We start from the raw sequence: 13,966 nt of genomic DNA on the forward strand, positions 1-13,966 counted from the left end.
AGTGGAGGTCAAGGGCCTTGGAAAGGTCTTGTACCATATATGTTTAGACGAAGTGTCTGGGAAGACGTATTGCTTGACGGTTAAGGTTTCTAATCATGTATAGTGGGACACAAGTATTTTTGGCAGATTATGTTTCTTCGTATGGAACGACCCTCAGGCGGAGTTGTGAGATTATCTAAAGAGAAATGTAAGGGAACATTTCATCCCCTGGTTGGTATATTTTTGGACATGTTGTTTCCGTGGTGACCGGAAAGAATTCGAGGACGAATTCAATTTAAGGGGGGGAGAATGTAATACCCTGACCCTCCGACATCGGTAATTATCCTAAATTGGCTAATTGGTCATTGGAATGCATAAATAGAATTATTCTATATTAATCTAAGAGGGACTATTAAGAAAGTAAGTGGATTAGTTAGAATCCAACTAAGTGGCATCTTGGTAGTTATAGCATAGTTAGAGGGCATAATGGACATTTGTTTCTAGTTGCATGGGAACATAAGGGCATGTTTGATGGTAGAGTCATACAAGCCAAAATTTATGAAGGAAGAGAGAGGAAGAGCTTATGAGCAAAAGGAGAAAGAAGTTCATATTTCCATTTTCGTACACCATGGGCAACACTCACTAAATCAGGTATAACTCTCTGCTCGTAACTCCGATCGTAACGATTCTGGTCTCGTTGGAAAACTAACAAAATTCTCTTCGATTTGCATATATGGTTCGCGTTCATAGCTTCTGTTTTGAAGGAGAAAATCAAAATTGAAGTTGGGACATGCATGCTGAATGTGAAGAAGAATGGGTTACGGGTTTGGTGAGCTTGAAGGTGAAGTTTGTGTCAAGAAAGGAGTTGAATGGCAGCAAGAGCATCCTCATAACCTCCATTTGATCCATGGTGAGTCCTTAGTTAGAGACTTTGGGGGAATCATGGGAAATTGCATGTTGGGGTTTGGGGTTTGGGTGAAAATTCATGATGATTAACATGCTTATATGATAAATTGTTAGTTGATAATGTTATGGGATGTTTGTATTGCTTTAATCATTTGCATGCTGATGATTCTGTATATATGCATGTTATAAATTCGTTTGAGATCAATTGTGATACTTAGAAATAATTAGATAGGTTTGGGACTGGTTTAGAACCCTTAAAAATGCAGGAAAAACACATTCTGATGCAGAGTAACCGGTTACGGGTATGTGGGTAACTGATTACGCTGTTAAAAATGCAATTCTGGGCTGTTTTTAGGGCCAGTAATCGGTTACTGTCTTTGGGTAATCGGATACCCTGGGCGCAGGAGAAAAAATCAGCAAACTTCGGAAATTTGTAACTTTTGCGTCGTAAGTCCGTTTCGCGCAAACTTTATATCGTTGGAAAGCTAGCGACGTGTACTTTCTAATAAAATTGGTCCCCAAACCAGAATTCTTGATTTAATTATATTTGAACCCCACTTAGTGTGTCTTGTCTAGTGAAATTGAATGTTGCTATTTCCCCCGAGAACAGTTTCGTTCCGTAAAGGGAACCAGATGTCTCCTTAGTCATGTGAGACTTGTTTAATTGGTATTTAAACATGCTAATGTCATATATGATCATGGATGTCGTAATTTTAATATGTGAATTATGCATGATTAAAATGAATTAATCTCATTGCACTTAATTTCTACATTTTGTTTAAATGTGAATGCTATATTGTGATGAGACATGAATATATTATTGATGCCCGTTGTTTCGGTTAAACAAATGGGATTGTGTGCTTGTGTGATTGGCGATTGATGTGTGTGTATGCTTGAATCGAAACGGGCCGGGGGCTAGGTTGCGTTATGTCCCGGGCTTTGTGATCAATAGGACAACCCCGATCGTGTGATCTTGGGCTCACACCTGAGCTACCGTTGCAGTGTGCTCGTGAGTGCCGTACGGGGCTTTTTACTCACTTGGCGTTAACACACTTGCGTGCTCGGTATGGTGGCGTTATGCGGCTAAGTAGGCCTACGCATAACAGGTAAACAATCTCTAGTGATGCCATGTAGGCTACATCACTAGGCTTTCGCCCGATGGACCCATGTGTCAAGATGGCGTATTTGTACTCGGCGTTAACACACGTGCGTGAAGATGGTTAATGGGACAATGACGCCAATTAGGCTAAGGTCATCTCGCGGCTAGTTAGGCTTGTGCGAACCCGTCTAATCATCTTGCGGTGTGCTTGTACAAGTCTCTTGACAATAGGCATGGGCGTGATTCATCGAGGGTGTGTTTTATAACCTAGTCGAGGCATTAACGCGTTTCTGGATTCCCCGTACACGGGTACGGGTTTTGGCATACGGGTTTGTATACTTGTGATATGATGAGTCCTATGGTGGACGATTCCTTGTTTTCTCCGTATTTGTACCGGATGTAAGGATAAACCCCGAATCAATGGTGGATTCGGTTTTGATGTATGTACCCTGTAGATCCGAGTGGACCCATAGGATAGGAGGACTCACTGAGATTTAATAATCTCACCCCAATCAACTTATCTTTTTCAGGTGCAGTTTAGTAGCTTTTGATAGATAGCAGGTTCGGATTGATGGCTTGAAGTGGTGTTGGCTCGAATACCTCGTTGGTTTTGACATTCCGCTGTGCAAGATCCATTGAAGACTCATGTATTATGCTTCTTAGTAGAATTTCATGTTGTATTTTATATGGATCAAATATTGTACCTTGACTTGTGTATGTACTCAATATCAATTTTAACGTTTCATGCATAATATACTAGTCAGTTATGTATGGGGTGTTACAATTAGGGTTTTGGTTTACGCCACTTTTCTCTTTTGTTCTTTTATATATAAATATTATTCTCTTATTTGTAAAAAAAACTGAATTAACGAAGAATGTTGTCCTTTCTGAATTTAAAAAAAATAAAGTTGCTTAATGATAAACTCCAATTACAAAATATAATGATTAATACTCGATTCTTTGTTACTACCTCTTAAAGACATCCTCATCCTATATTAATCTTCTTTACTACTCATTCCGTTCCAAATTATTTATCGCAATAACCCACTTCACATAGATTAAAAAACAATAACAAATGAAAGAGAGAGAATGACACTTTACCAAATTATCCTAATTAATTATTGATGTATTCAAAATAACATTAATATTAAGTGAGAAAACAATAAATTAAGAGTATTTATTAGAAGGTACAATAGAAAGTTAAATATAAAATTGCAATGGTAATGTAAAGTGACAAATATTTTGAGACAATTTTTTTCTAAATATGAGATTTATTTTGGGACGAGTAATTATTATAGAATTTCTTTATGTTAAAAAAATTCATCATCTTTAAAAAAATTATTTTATGAATGAATTATTTTGATTTAGTTACAAAAGAGTTCTCTTTATAGCAACAGAAAACCAGTTAACAAACTAATTGAAATTAACTAACCATAATATTATACTTCTTTGTTCAATGAAACAATTGATTTTTAAATAATAATATGAAATTTGTAACAAAGTACTCTTATTTTTATTATAAAAAACAGTCATTAGTATAAACAATTTTTTTTATTATTTTAAGTTAATTGAATAATTAATGTATATGATGATATAAAACTATTTAATAAATTTAAAAATAATTGTTTTCTTTATAACAATGATTTGATGATGCAATAATAAAACAATTGACGGGTTTTCGACGAAGTTTCTGGTTTTACTGTTGCAAACTGCTTTAACTATATCGTCGGACATAACGTTCCTTATGGCCCTCTAAATCGTTTTGACAAGGCTTTTGCTAAAGTATGGAAAACGGAGGTTCCGATCAAGAAAAGAGTTTTCGGGTGGCGGTGTTTTCAAAACGTCTTGCCAACAAAAGATCTTCTAGCAATTAGAGGTATTTCTCCTTCTACTAATTCTTTTTGTGTTTTCTGGAAAGAAGTGTAGAAACCTCCCTCCACTCCTTCTTACTATGTCAGAATGCGTGTTTAGTTTGAAAGGAAGTGGCCTCTTCGATTGGGTTGGACTATTGCATAGCTGAATCGTTTAAGGAAGGGTTCTTGAAGTGACATAAGTATTGTAAGAAGGGGAAAATCAAGAAAGGAGAGGAGGGGTCGTTTGGTTGACGGTAATTTGGACTCTTTGGTTGACTAAAAACGGTATTATTTTTAAAACGATACGTAAAACATATCGGATATCGTTTGGGAGATAAAAGCTTTGATTAGGAATTTCATAGAAAAAATTAACCGACCTAATTATAATTTTTACAGTCCGTTGTTGTATTTATTTAATTGGTGTGTAATTTTTCTTCCAAACTCTATCTTACCTTTTTTTTTAATCAAGATTTTGAAGAACTTGAGGTCTCATATTAATATATTCTTGCTTAAAAAAAATTAAATCACAAAATCCTTGATAAAACATAAATAAAAGAAAAGTGACCAGAGATATTAAAATGATAAAACCACTCTTTATTTTTATTAAAACCTATGATAAATAACTAACTATATAAAAAAAAACAGTATAAAAAATTCTCACGCTTTGAAATATACATAGATCAACTCTTAATAATAATCACTACTATACAGTAAAACAACAATAGCATAATGACTACTATGTGTGAGCGAACTGTGTTCTGTTTCCATGAATTGGACAACAAAATTTCAGAATCGTCTTTTTCTCAGTGTTTGAAGATGGCGAGCATTGATAGGATGATCGAAGCTCCAATCATAGCAACTGAATTCGAAACAGAACCAGCAGCTCCGACATCAGGACCTGGAGCAGGAGACAACGATGGACTGAGATCTTGGGCTGAGGCTAAGGTGGCGGCAAAGAGAAAGACACAAAGGAAGGAGAAGAACTTCATTGCAGAAGATGAAGATGATGCCATTGAGAAACTGTGTAATTTTTGTGTAATATGAAGATGAAAAAAACAGCGAAAAATTGTGAATGAAGAAGTTATATTATGGAAATTGTGTGTATGTTTTTGAATTGGTGGTAGAAGGCTTTGGGAATATTTATAAGATTGTGGAAGCATGTGGGGTCCATAGATAACGTGGACAGGTGGAGCTTGAGAAACAGCTATGCCGACGTTGTACCAATGAGTCGGTTTAAACATGTTTCTGTTCTGTATGCTAGTGTTGTGTTCAGTTTTGTTAAAGTAAATTGAACAACCAATTAGAATGATTGCTTATGTAGGATGTTTTCTTAATTGCTTTTTATTTGAAGAATTCAACTACCATAAGGACCACATTAGTATGTTTTAAACAGTGTTTTAAAAATCGGATCGAACCGGTTGAACCGGGAACCGGCCAGGTAACCGGTCTGATTCGATTGTTGGATCGAATATGCCATTCAACCGATGTGAACCGGTCAAAACCGGTATAAATCGGTAAAATCGGAAAAACCGGCGGTTTTTCAGAACCGGTAGTTTAAATGCATATTTAATTTTTTTATTTTAAAAACTTAAAAAATATCATTTTAATTATTTTAATGAAAAATTAAAATAAAAAATAAAAGATAAAAATAGAAAATAAAAATAAAAATAAAAATAAAAATAAAAAGAATGCGGTTGATTTTGTTGTAGATGATTTCGATATTAAAAATAGAGATACCAACATTAAAATAATTTTTTCTTCTTTGAAATTAAATTTAGTAGACAATGAAGTTATCATACATAATAATAAAGCAAAATGAGTTTTTGGGCAATTTTGACAAGTGTCATGCTCATATCAATTCTCATGTTTTACAAAATTTCTAAAAAAGGAAATCTTTTATTTAAAAAAACAATTATTGTCTTATTAATTACTTACATTAAATTTTTATTTTATTTATTAATTGAAGGATATGAATGGATTTTTGTGACCACACGGTTTTCATTGCAATTAGTTTTGATCTATGCCAAAATTTTAAATTATGTAAATATAACATTGAGAAATGGAAAGTTATTTGTATTTTTCATGTGAACCATTCATTTCTCTCTTGATACAATGCATTGAACTCAAGAGGCAAGAGACATACTCCTTAAATCACCAATTTCTTAAATTCCCATCTCCCCTCTTTGCTTCCTCTCTCACCATTAAAACCAAACAACCCACACAATCCACCTGCAACTGTAATAAACATTCTTCTTTGCTCACCATCCGTATGAAAAACCTTGATACCACCTTGGATCCATAATCTTTTCACGATCTAATCCCTCCATATTCTTTCTTCCTACCACTGTATCTCACACCAACAAACTGCAAAAAACCTAACACACCCATCACAAACCGCATAAAAACACCTTAACACTACCTCCAAAAAAAGTGTAAACTCACTGCAATATAAACCTCATCCTACAACCACGTACTCCCTCCGATGTTCACTATCCACAACTTCAACAAGCGAAGCCAACACCTGCCACCATCACGTTCCGACGCAAAAGGCTAATCTCTCGCTGCATCGGACAAATCTCCATGGAAAACCACTCAATAACAACCAAAGTAAACCCAATCCACCATCACCCGTTTCGCCGTCGGTAACTTATTTAATCTATTTTCTGATGGAATGTTTTACAATTGCAGGACAGCTCCACCCTTGGATCTTTCAATGAGGAGGTTAGATATAAAAGCTTGACTCTCTTCTTTCCCCTCTACTGAATCGATTCAAGGTTGCAAAAGATTATTTCATCTCAGTAGCTTAAAAGGGTTAGTATTTTGTGTTGCAATTTGTTTGGCAATCTGTTAAATTAGTTAAGGGTTGTGTGTTTTGGACTGCAATATTTTTGTAATATTTTACTGTTAAAAATAATAATTGATGAGTGGTTATTTTTTATAATGATGCAGATTTTATGTCCGTTCATCTCCATTCTACACCCAACCTCAATATTTTCCTCTCTCTAGGATGCTTGATGTTGATATCGCTAACAATGTTACTGGTCAAGGATGTGTAATTAAGTCAAGCTTTTTTCAGAACATTCATATTTTTTCTAATGCAATTTTTTATCAAAGTTATATGAAACTTAAAATAAAGTTGCAAGCAGAGAACTATTTTTCGTGTAACATCGCATGTATCTTTATACTTATTATCTTTATACTTATAATATATTTATTTATGATATGGTAGAAGTTTTTTTTTTTGTTTTGCAAAATATAAATTTATTGGAATTGGGTTTCTTTGTATAGTGGTCATGGTCAATTGGCTAGACAGGTGACGTTGTTGATGGTGTTTTGCGATTATATAGGGAACTGCATAAATGGTATGTAATTGTGTATTCATGTTTATGTTCATTGAAATCTAAATTTGTTTCAGTTTAATCCTTTGTTTAGTTATATGTTGTGTTTGATTTTTGTGGACTCAAGGTGTTTGTTGTTTTGTCAAACGGTGTGTAGGATGCGATTTCAGCGCCGAGACCAGCTAACTTCTACAAAAGATTGAATTCTATTTCTGGTCTGATTGAATTTTATTCAATCTTTATTTTATTATCGTAAATTTGTGAACAATTTGTATCTCTGATTTACTTGATCACTAAAATAAATCTGCAGGCAAGAGGCAAGAGATAGTTCTATTGGATAATGATGGAAGAAATAAATTCGGGTTTAAGAGAGATAGAAGAGCAAATTGCCTCAAAGTCTTATTAAAACTTAACACATATCACCTCATCTCACATCATAAGTACTATAAATATATATTTTTACTATAATTTATATCATGTTATAATGTAGCAATTAATTAACAAGTTTAAATAAAAAATCAGAAAAATCAATTTAAAATAGTTGAATATTGAATAAAAATCAATTTTAAATAATTGAACATCGAATGAAAATACAAAATAAGTAAAAAAAAATTTAAAAGAAACAAAAAGTATTTAGACTTCGTTTGGCCCGACTTTTTTAAGTCTTAAAAGTTACTTTAAAGTTAAAGTTAAAAATAAGAGCTTTTAAAATTAAGTTAAAGTCGTTTGGTTATGATTATTTTTTAAACTTTAGAGTTATTTTTAATTTTATTTTTTTCACTAAAGTTATATATATATATATATATATATATATATATATATATATATATATATATATATATATATATATATATATATATATATATATATATATATATATATATATAATGTGTATAGTTTAATAATATTATTATTGAAAATCATTATACAATAAAATAAGATATAATATACAAAACGAATAAAAAATTGAACAAAACTAGTATCTACAAAAATGATGATGTAAACCGAAGAAGAAAAAAATAAAATAAAACATAACTCTAGATGTTATGAACCGGAAAAAAAATTGAAAAATTGCCGTTTACTGCACTAGCGCAATTTTTTTAAAGAAAATGCTTTCGTTGAGATTCGAACCGCGGCCACATGTTTTAAGCTCTGAAAAAGTTGGTTTCAACGCCTTTTTTACAAGCTCCTTTTATTTAATTTTTTGCCTTGAAAAAAAAGTTACTTTTTTTCACAAGAGCTTTATAAAAAATGTGTTTGGCCCTCCATCTCCTTATAAGGAGAAGAAAAGTAGATAAAAAGTTGGGCCAAACGAGGTCTTAGTGTCATTTAAAACATAGAATCGTTATTACAATATTCATAAAAATAAAATATATTATTCTTTATGACATTAATTATTTTTTAATATCATTTATTATTTATAATTTAATCACATTCATTTCATTCTCTCCAATAAATAATTTAATTATTGCTGTATTAAAATAAAAGATTGATAATTATAAAAAAAAAATAATTGTTTGTCTAAAAAATATTTATAAATAAATGGAAAATATATATATTTCAATAACTTACAAATTTTATATAAAATATATCGACTTTTATATAAAATATATAGGATATATTTCACTTTTTATTTTTAAAATTATGACATATATTACTTATATTGATATTAAAACATAATTAATGAAATTTAAATTTAAATTTATAATAAGTTTAAGAAGTTATTTCATACTTTTTATTTATTTATAGTAGTTTGAATTGAATTATTATCTCATTTATAGCTTTTAAAATATTTAATTTGTTTACTTATGACCACTATTACAATTTATTTTTAATAAAAACAGAAATTTTATGATAATAATTGAAAATTATTGTTCATATTTACTTAAAACAATATATAAATTCAAAGAGGGGAAATAAAGTACTTTCTTTTTTTAATTATGTATGTTACAAATAATTAATTTTAAAATTACAACTAAATTAATAATAAATAATTATTAAATGGTTTTTGATTTAAAAACTATTAAATTAGTAAATTATTTTTATTAAAAAAACAATTTTCTACCATTAACAACTAAAAAACATACGTTTTATAATATATAAAATATATTTCATTTTTTATTTTTAACATTGTGACATATATTAGTTATATTGATATTAAAGCATAATTAACCACATTTAAATTTAAATTTATAATAAATTTAAGAATTTATTTCGTACTTTTTATTTATTTATTGTAGTTTTAATTAATTTATCATCTCATTTATTACTTTTGAAAATTTTAATTTGTTTACTTATGATCACTATTACAATTTATTTTTAATAAAAAGAGAAACTTTATTATATTTTTATGATTAGAGAGAATTTCTATTAATCTGTCTATTTTTCATTTGTAAAACACTATTTGTTTGTTTTTTTACTCAATTTGATTTTAAATTTTGGTAGTTTGTCAAATTTTTTTAGTGATCTTTTCTCACATTCCACTGAAAAGTCTATGGTTTTATTAGACATGCTGTTATTTATCCCACTACTACAATTTCATAAGATTAGAAACCAATGTTATAACAAAGACTAACTTGATACAGATTAGAAAAATCCCTGCACCTCTGAATACTAAAATAATCTATTTTCCAATCAAATTCTACTATAAAGAACTTCCCTCTATCTTTCTCAATTAATTTTAAACAAAACCTAGATAATATACTATACTATAATTATCACTAATATGCTAATAATATAATAATAATTGCCACTTAAATAAACATAACTGCTATAAAATTAAATTAAGAAGGAGAAAATTGAAGAGGACCATTAATTAAAAAATAACCAAGTTTATAATTTACTTTAAAGTTCGTTAAATTTGTGAGATTCAACCCTGTAATTTTTATTAAAAAAAATATAAAAACATATTTACGCCTAATTTTAAGAGTGAGAATATGTTGAATTTCAAAAATATCTCTAAGAAGTTATTATAAATAATTAATTTAATTTTTAATTATTATCATTATATTTTATTATCAATCATACTAAGTACTAAATTTTATATAAATTAAAAATTATTATTATTATTTACATTTTTTTAAAATTTGTAATATTTTTATTTAAAATTATTCGATAAATTATCAAAAAATTTGATTTTTTTTAAATTTATTAAATGTTGTAGAGTTAAACTTATATTATGAAATTCTCCTAAAAAAAAGATAGAGAAAATATTCATTTAGAACTGAAATTTCAAAATACAAGTGTAAATATTCATTTAGAACTGAAATTTGATGGGGAGCTGTTTAGGTTTGTTAAAATTGTAAATATGATATAATACAAGATTTAAAACTTATATTTTTAATAATATGGATTATGATTTTGTCTAAATATTTTTATATACTAAAAATTGTATTTATGATCCAAACGACGCGCGACCCGTCGTCCTCCAATATGTGTAATAATGTTTCGTGATCCGCCTTTCTCTAAATAGATTTGATGTTTCTTTATCTTTTGATTTGCTTCTTCGGCAACTTTCTGAATACATATTTATTAAACTCTTTTATGTAATTTAAAGACTTATACTATAGTTATAATTATTATTTAATTGATAATACTCATATTTAATTTTATGGAAGACATTTAAAATTTTGATTGATTAATTCAATTATATGAACTGAAATATGTTACAAATATTTTTATAAATATGAAAAAGTTTACTATTGATACAATTAATATTATAAACTGTAATAAGTTATAAATATTTTTATAAACGGGAAAAAATTAATTGTTGATGCAATTATTCTTATAAACGGGAATAAGTTACAAATATTTTTATAAACGGAAAAAAGTCAACTGTTGATACAATTATTTAACGAGTTATTTTTTTATAAAAAACTTACACAAAATATTAAAAAATTAGAAATGCTCAAATTATTTTATAATTTACAAATAAATTTAGTTAAATAATCTTTTTATGTATATTATTAATAACGATGACATTTTATCTATACAATAGAAATATATAAATAGAATTTGTAAATTATAAATGTTTTTAAAATAAAAATTTTCCTTAGAAAATATTTACCCGTGCCTCGCACGGGTCTAAGTACTAGTTTATTATAATTTATTCAATTATATTATGTTGCGATTAAATTTGTTTGCAAATATATATTTTGTAATGTTGTACTATTTTATTATGTCTGATACCTATATGTATAAAATTTGAATTTAAATTATGAATTTGTGAATTTATTTAGGACATGATACTACTTTAAAAAAATTTAAGTGCTAGTTATATATTGTAGAGACCGAATCATCATGTTCGACATGTTTTATACCTATATAATTTTATTATAACGATCGGTCTATTCAATCGAGTTATTCGGTTTAATCCGATTTAGTCATGTGGTTCTATCAGTGACCCAGTGGTTTGACCAATAAACCAGTGACTCAGTACCCTCACCGGTTTGATGTTCGGTCCGGTTTTTAAAACACTGATTTTAAAAATTACTTGTACTGTTGTTTACTTTTGTTGAAGGTAAAGTGACTTGGACTATTCTAAGTCTGACAATTTTTTAGTATCTCATATTTAATTTACTTTTGAAATTTTCTTGGAGAAGCCGTCTCTAGCTAAGTCTAACATCACTGTTTTTGATTTTTCATAAGTCTACTAAGTTTATTTATCTATGATTTAAAAATTAACTAGGACTCTTCTAACTAAGCCTTTGAACAATTTTATTTGCGACACATGTTAGCTCATTCAGCAATTCTTTAATTTTTTTTTTTTATCAAACAATTCTTTAAGTTCCTTTTCAAACTTTCTTGTAGAACATGTGGCAAGGTCTGGGATGTCTTAAATGCAATTTATTTTAATTAAGAAAAATCAAATGAAAGTGATATATTGATGACTTTTAAAAAAAAGTATGATTGACACTTTCTTTCTGCAAAGCATAAACAGTCACCGCCATCCAAATAGCTTGTAAATATTTGTGAGTTTTTTTTAGTAAATAAATTTATATGTGCTTCAATTTCTTTCCAGACAAGATGAAAAAGTTATGAAAAGAATAATGAATTGAAAGTTCATAAGTTATCCAAAACTACACTATTAGGAAAAAAAAAGTGATTTTGATCTAAAAAAAATAACTATGGTCTCTATTAGACGTGTACCATACACATACTGGTACCCAATACATATCTAATATCGATACACTGTCTAAAATGGAGCACTCGTGTTCACAGATTTTCATGCACCATTCTAGACATAATAGAAATTTTGATGTGATATTGTCTCATTGTAGTAGAAATACAGCAACAGATATAAAAAATTCTTTGGCTGTGATCTTAGAAGTTCAGCAGGTGCTAGGTACGGGTAAATACCTTGGTGTCCCTTCCATGATTGGGAGAAGTAGGAAAGCTACTTTTAAGTATATCAAGATCAGAGTTTGGAAGAAAATCAATTTTTGGAGTAACAAAAGTCTTTTCCAAACTGGTAGAGAAATCGTCATCAAATCCGTCCTCCAAGCTATTCCATCTTACAATATGAGTATCTTCTTATTGCCTTCCTATCTTAGTGATGAAATTGAGAAAATGATGAACTCCTTTTGGTGGGTACATAATCGAGGTAGCTCAAAAGGTATGAACTGGCTATGTTGGGATCATTTGTCAATGGCTAAGAAAGACGGAGGCATGGGGTTCAAGAATCTTAGTGTCTTCTACTACGCAATGCTTGGTAAACAAGTGTGGAATCCTATGACGAAACCGGACAATCTAGTTTTCAGACTGTATAAAGCTTGTTATATATTTTTTTCAATAATGATTTTCTTGATTCTATCATAGGACACAATCCTAGTTTTGTGTGGAGAAGTATCTGGAGTTCTAAATTCGTGGCCCATGGAGGGTACAAATGGACTATTGGTTCCGGTGAGGGTATTTCGGCATGGAATCAAAACTGGTTGCATGACAACACTTCTCTGATTAGTCTTTGGCCAAATGTTCCGAGTGTGGCTAAACTAAAAGTGGCAGACTTAATGATTGCCAACAGTAAGTGGAACTATAATCTGATTGTTTATTTAGTAGGGGAAGTATTAATCGAAAAAATTCTTAAGACTCCACAATTCGAGGCGATCCAGGACAAGAAAATTGTTTGGAAATTTGACATGAATGGAAAATATTCAGTGCGCAATGCTTACCGATTATGTATAGATAAAGCTATTAATACCTCTCGCCTCAGAATTGATGAGAATTGGGATTTGATCTAGAAGTTAAAAGCACCGCGACGGGTGAAGATTTTTTTGTGGAGGCTTTTCCGAAATTGTGTACCAACTAGATTGCGCCTAAAGGATAGAGGAGTGGATTGTGCTTCAAACAGCGGTGTATGTGGGGAAGAGAAGGAGAGAGCAATCATTTATTCTTGTAGTGCTCTAAGAGTAAGGAGTGTTGGGAGAAAGTAGGACTTTGGCCAATGCTGTAGCAACTAAAAAATACTCATGATTCTTTTCTTGTTGTTGTTTTTCCTTTCTACAGGTTACTAATCATTATCAACAAGTTGTTTTCTCTACCACTTTATGGAGCTTGTGGAAATGCAGGAATAATCAGATTTGGAACCAGATTGTAGATTCTCATGATACCATTTGTAGCCGAGCTTCGCATCTGCTTCTAGGATGGAGAAATGCCCAGCACTCGGAGAAAGACAACACTTTTTGATTGCAAGTTACAACTGATACTAAGTGGAGTAAACCGTTGGTTGGTCGGCTCAAGTGTAATATTGACGCTTCTTTCTCGACCAACAAGGTTGGTATAGGTGCTTGTAT

The 13,966-nt window shown here is 30.1% G+C and overlaps 1 protein-coding gene and 1 long non-coding RNA gene across 2 annotated transcripts; both read left to right on the forward strand.

Moving 5' to 3' along the window:
• The first annotated feature begins 5,760 nt into the window (after positions 1-5,760).
• LOC131657027 (uncharacterized) lies at positions 5,761-7,660 on the forward strand. Its single transcript, XR_009300440.1, has 4 exons — positions 5,761-6,648; positions 7,126-7,199; positions 7,333-7,390; positions 7,486-7,660. It is a non-coding gene; the product is annotated as an uncharacterized LOC131657027 (long non-coding RNA).
• Positions 7,661-12,374: 4,714 nt separating this feature from the next.
• LOC131659551 (uncharacterized) lies at positions 12,375-13,414 on the forward strand. The gene is made up of 2 exons (XM_058928726.1): positions 12,375-12,885; positions 12,993-13,414. Exons 1-2 carry the CDS (start codon positions 12,375-12,377, stop codon positions 13,412-13,414), a joined length of 933 nt encoding a protein of 310 aa, XP_058784709.1.
• The last annotated feature ends 552 nt before the right edge of the window (positions 13,415-13,966 follow it).

The sequence above is a fragment of the Vicia villosa genome, linkage group LG3 (assembly GCF_029867415.1).
Source record: "Vicia villosa cultivar HV-30 ecotype Madison, WI linkage group LG3, Vvil1.0, whole genome shotgun sequence".
Taxonomy (NCBI): Eukaryota; Viridiplantae; Streptophyta; class Magnoliopsida; order Fabales; family Fabaceae; genus Vicia; species Vicia villosa.

Coding starts and splice junctions, on each gene's coding strand:
- LOC131659551 (XM_058928726.1), top strand. CDS start 12,375: ATGGAGCACTCGTGTTCACAGATTTTCATGCACCATTCTAGACATAAT. Junction 12,886..12,992: donor CTTCTACTACGCAATGCTTG/GTAAACAAGTGT, acceptor ATTCTATCATAG/GACACAATCCTAGTTTTGTG.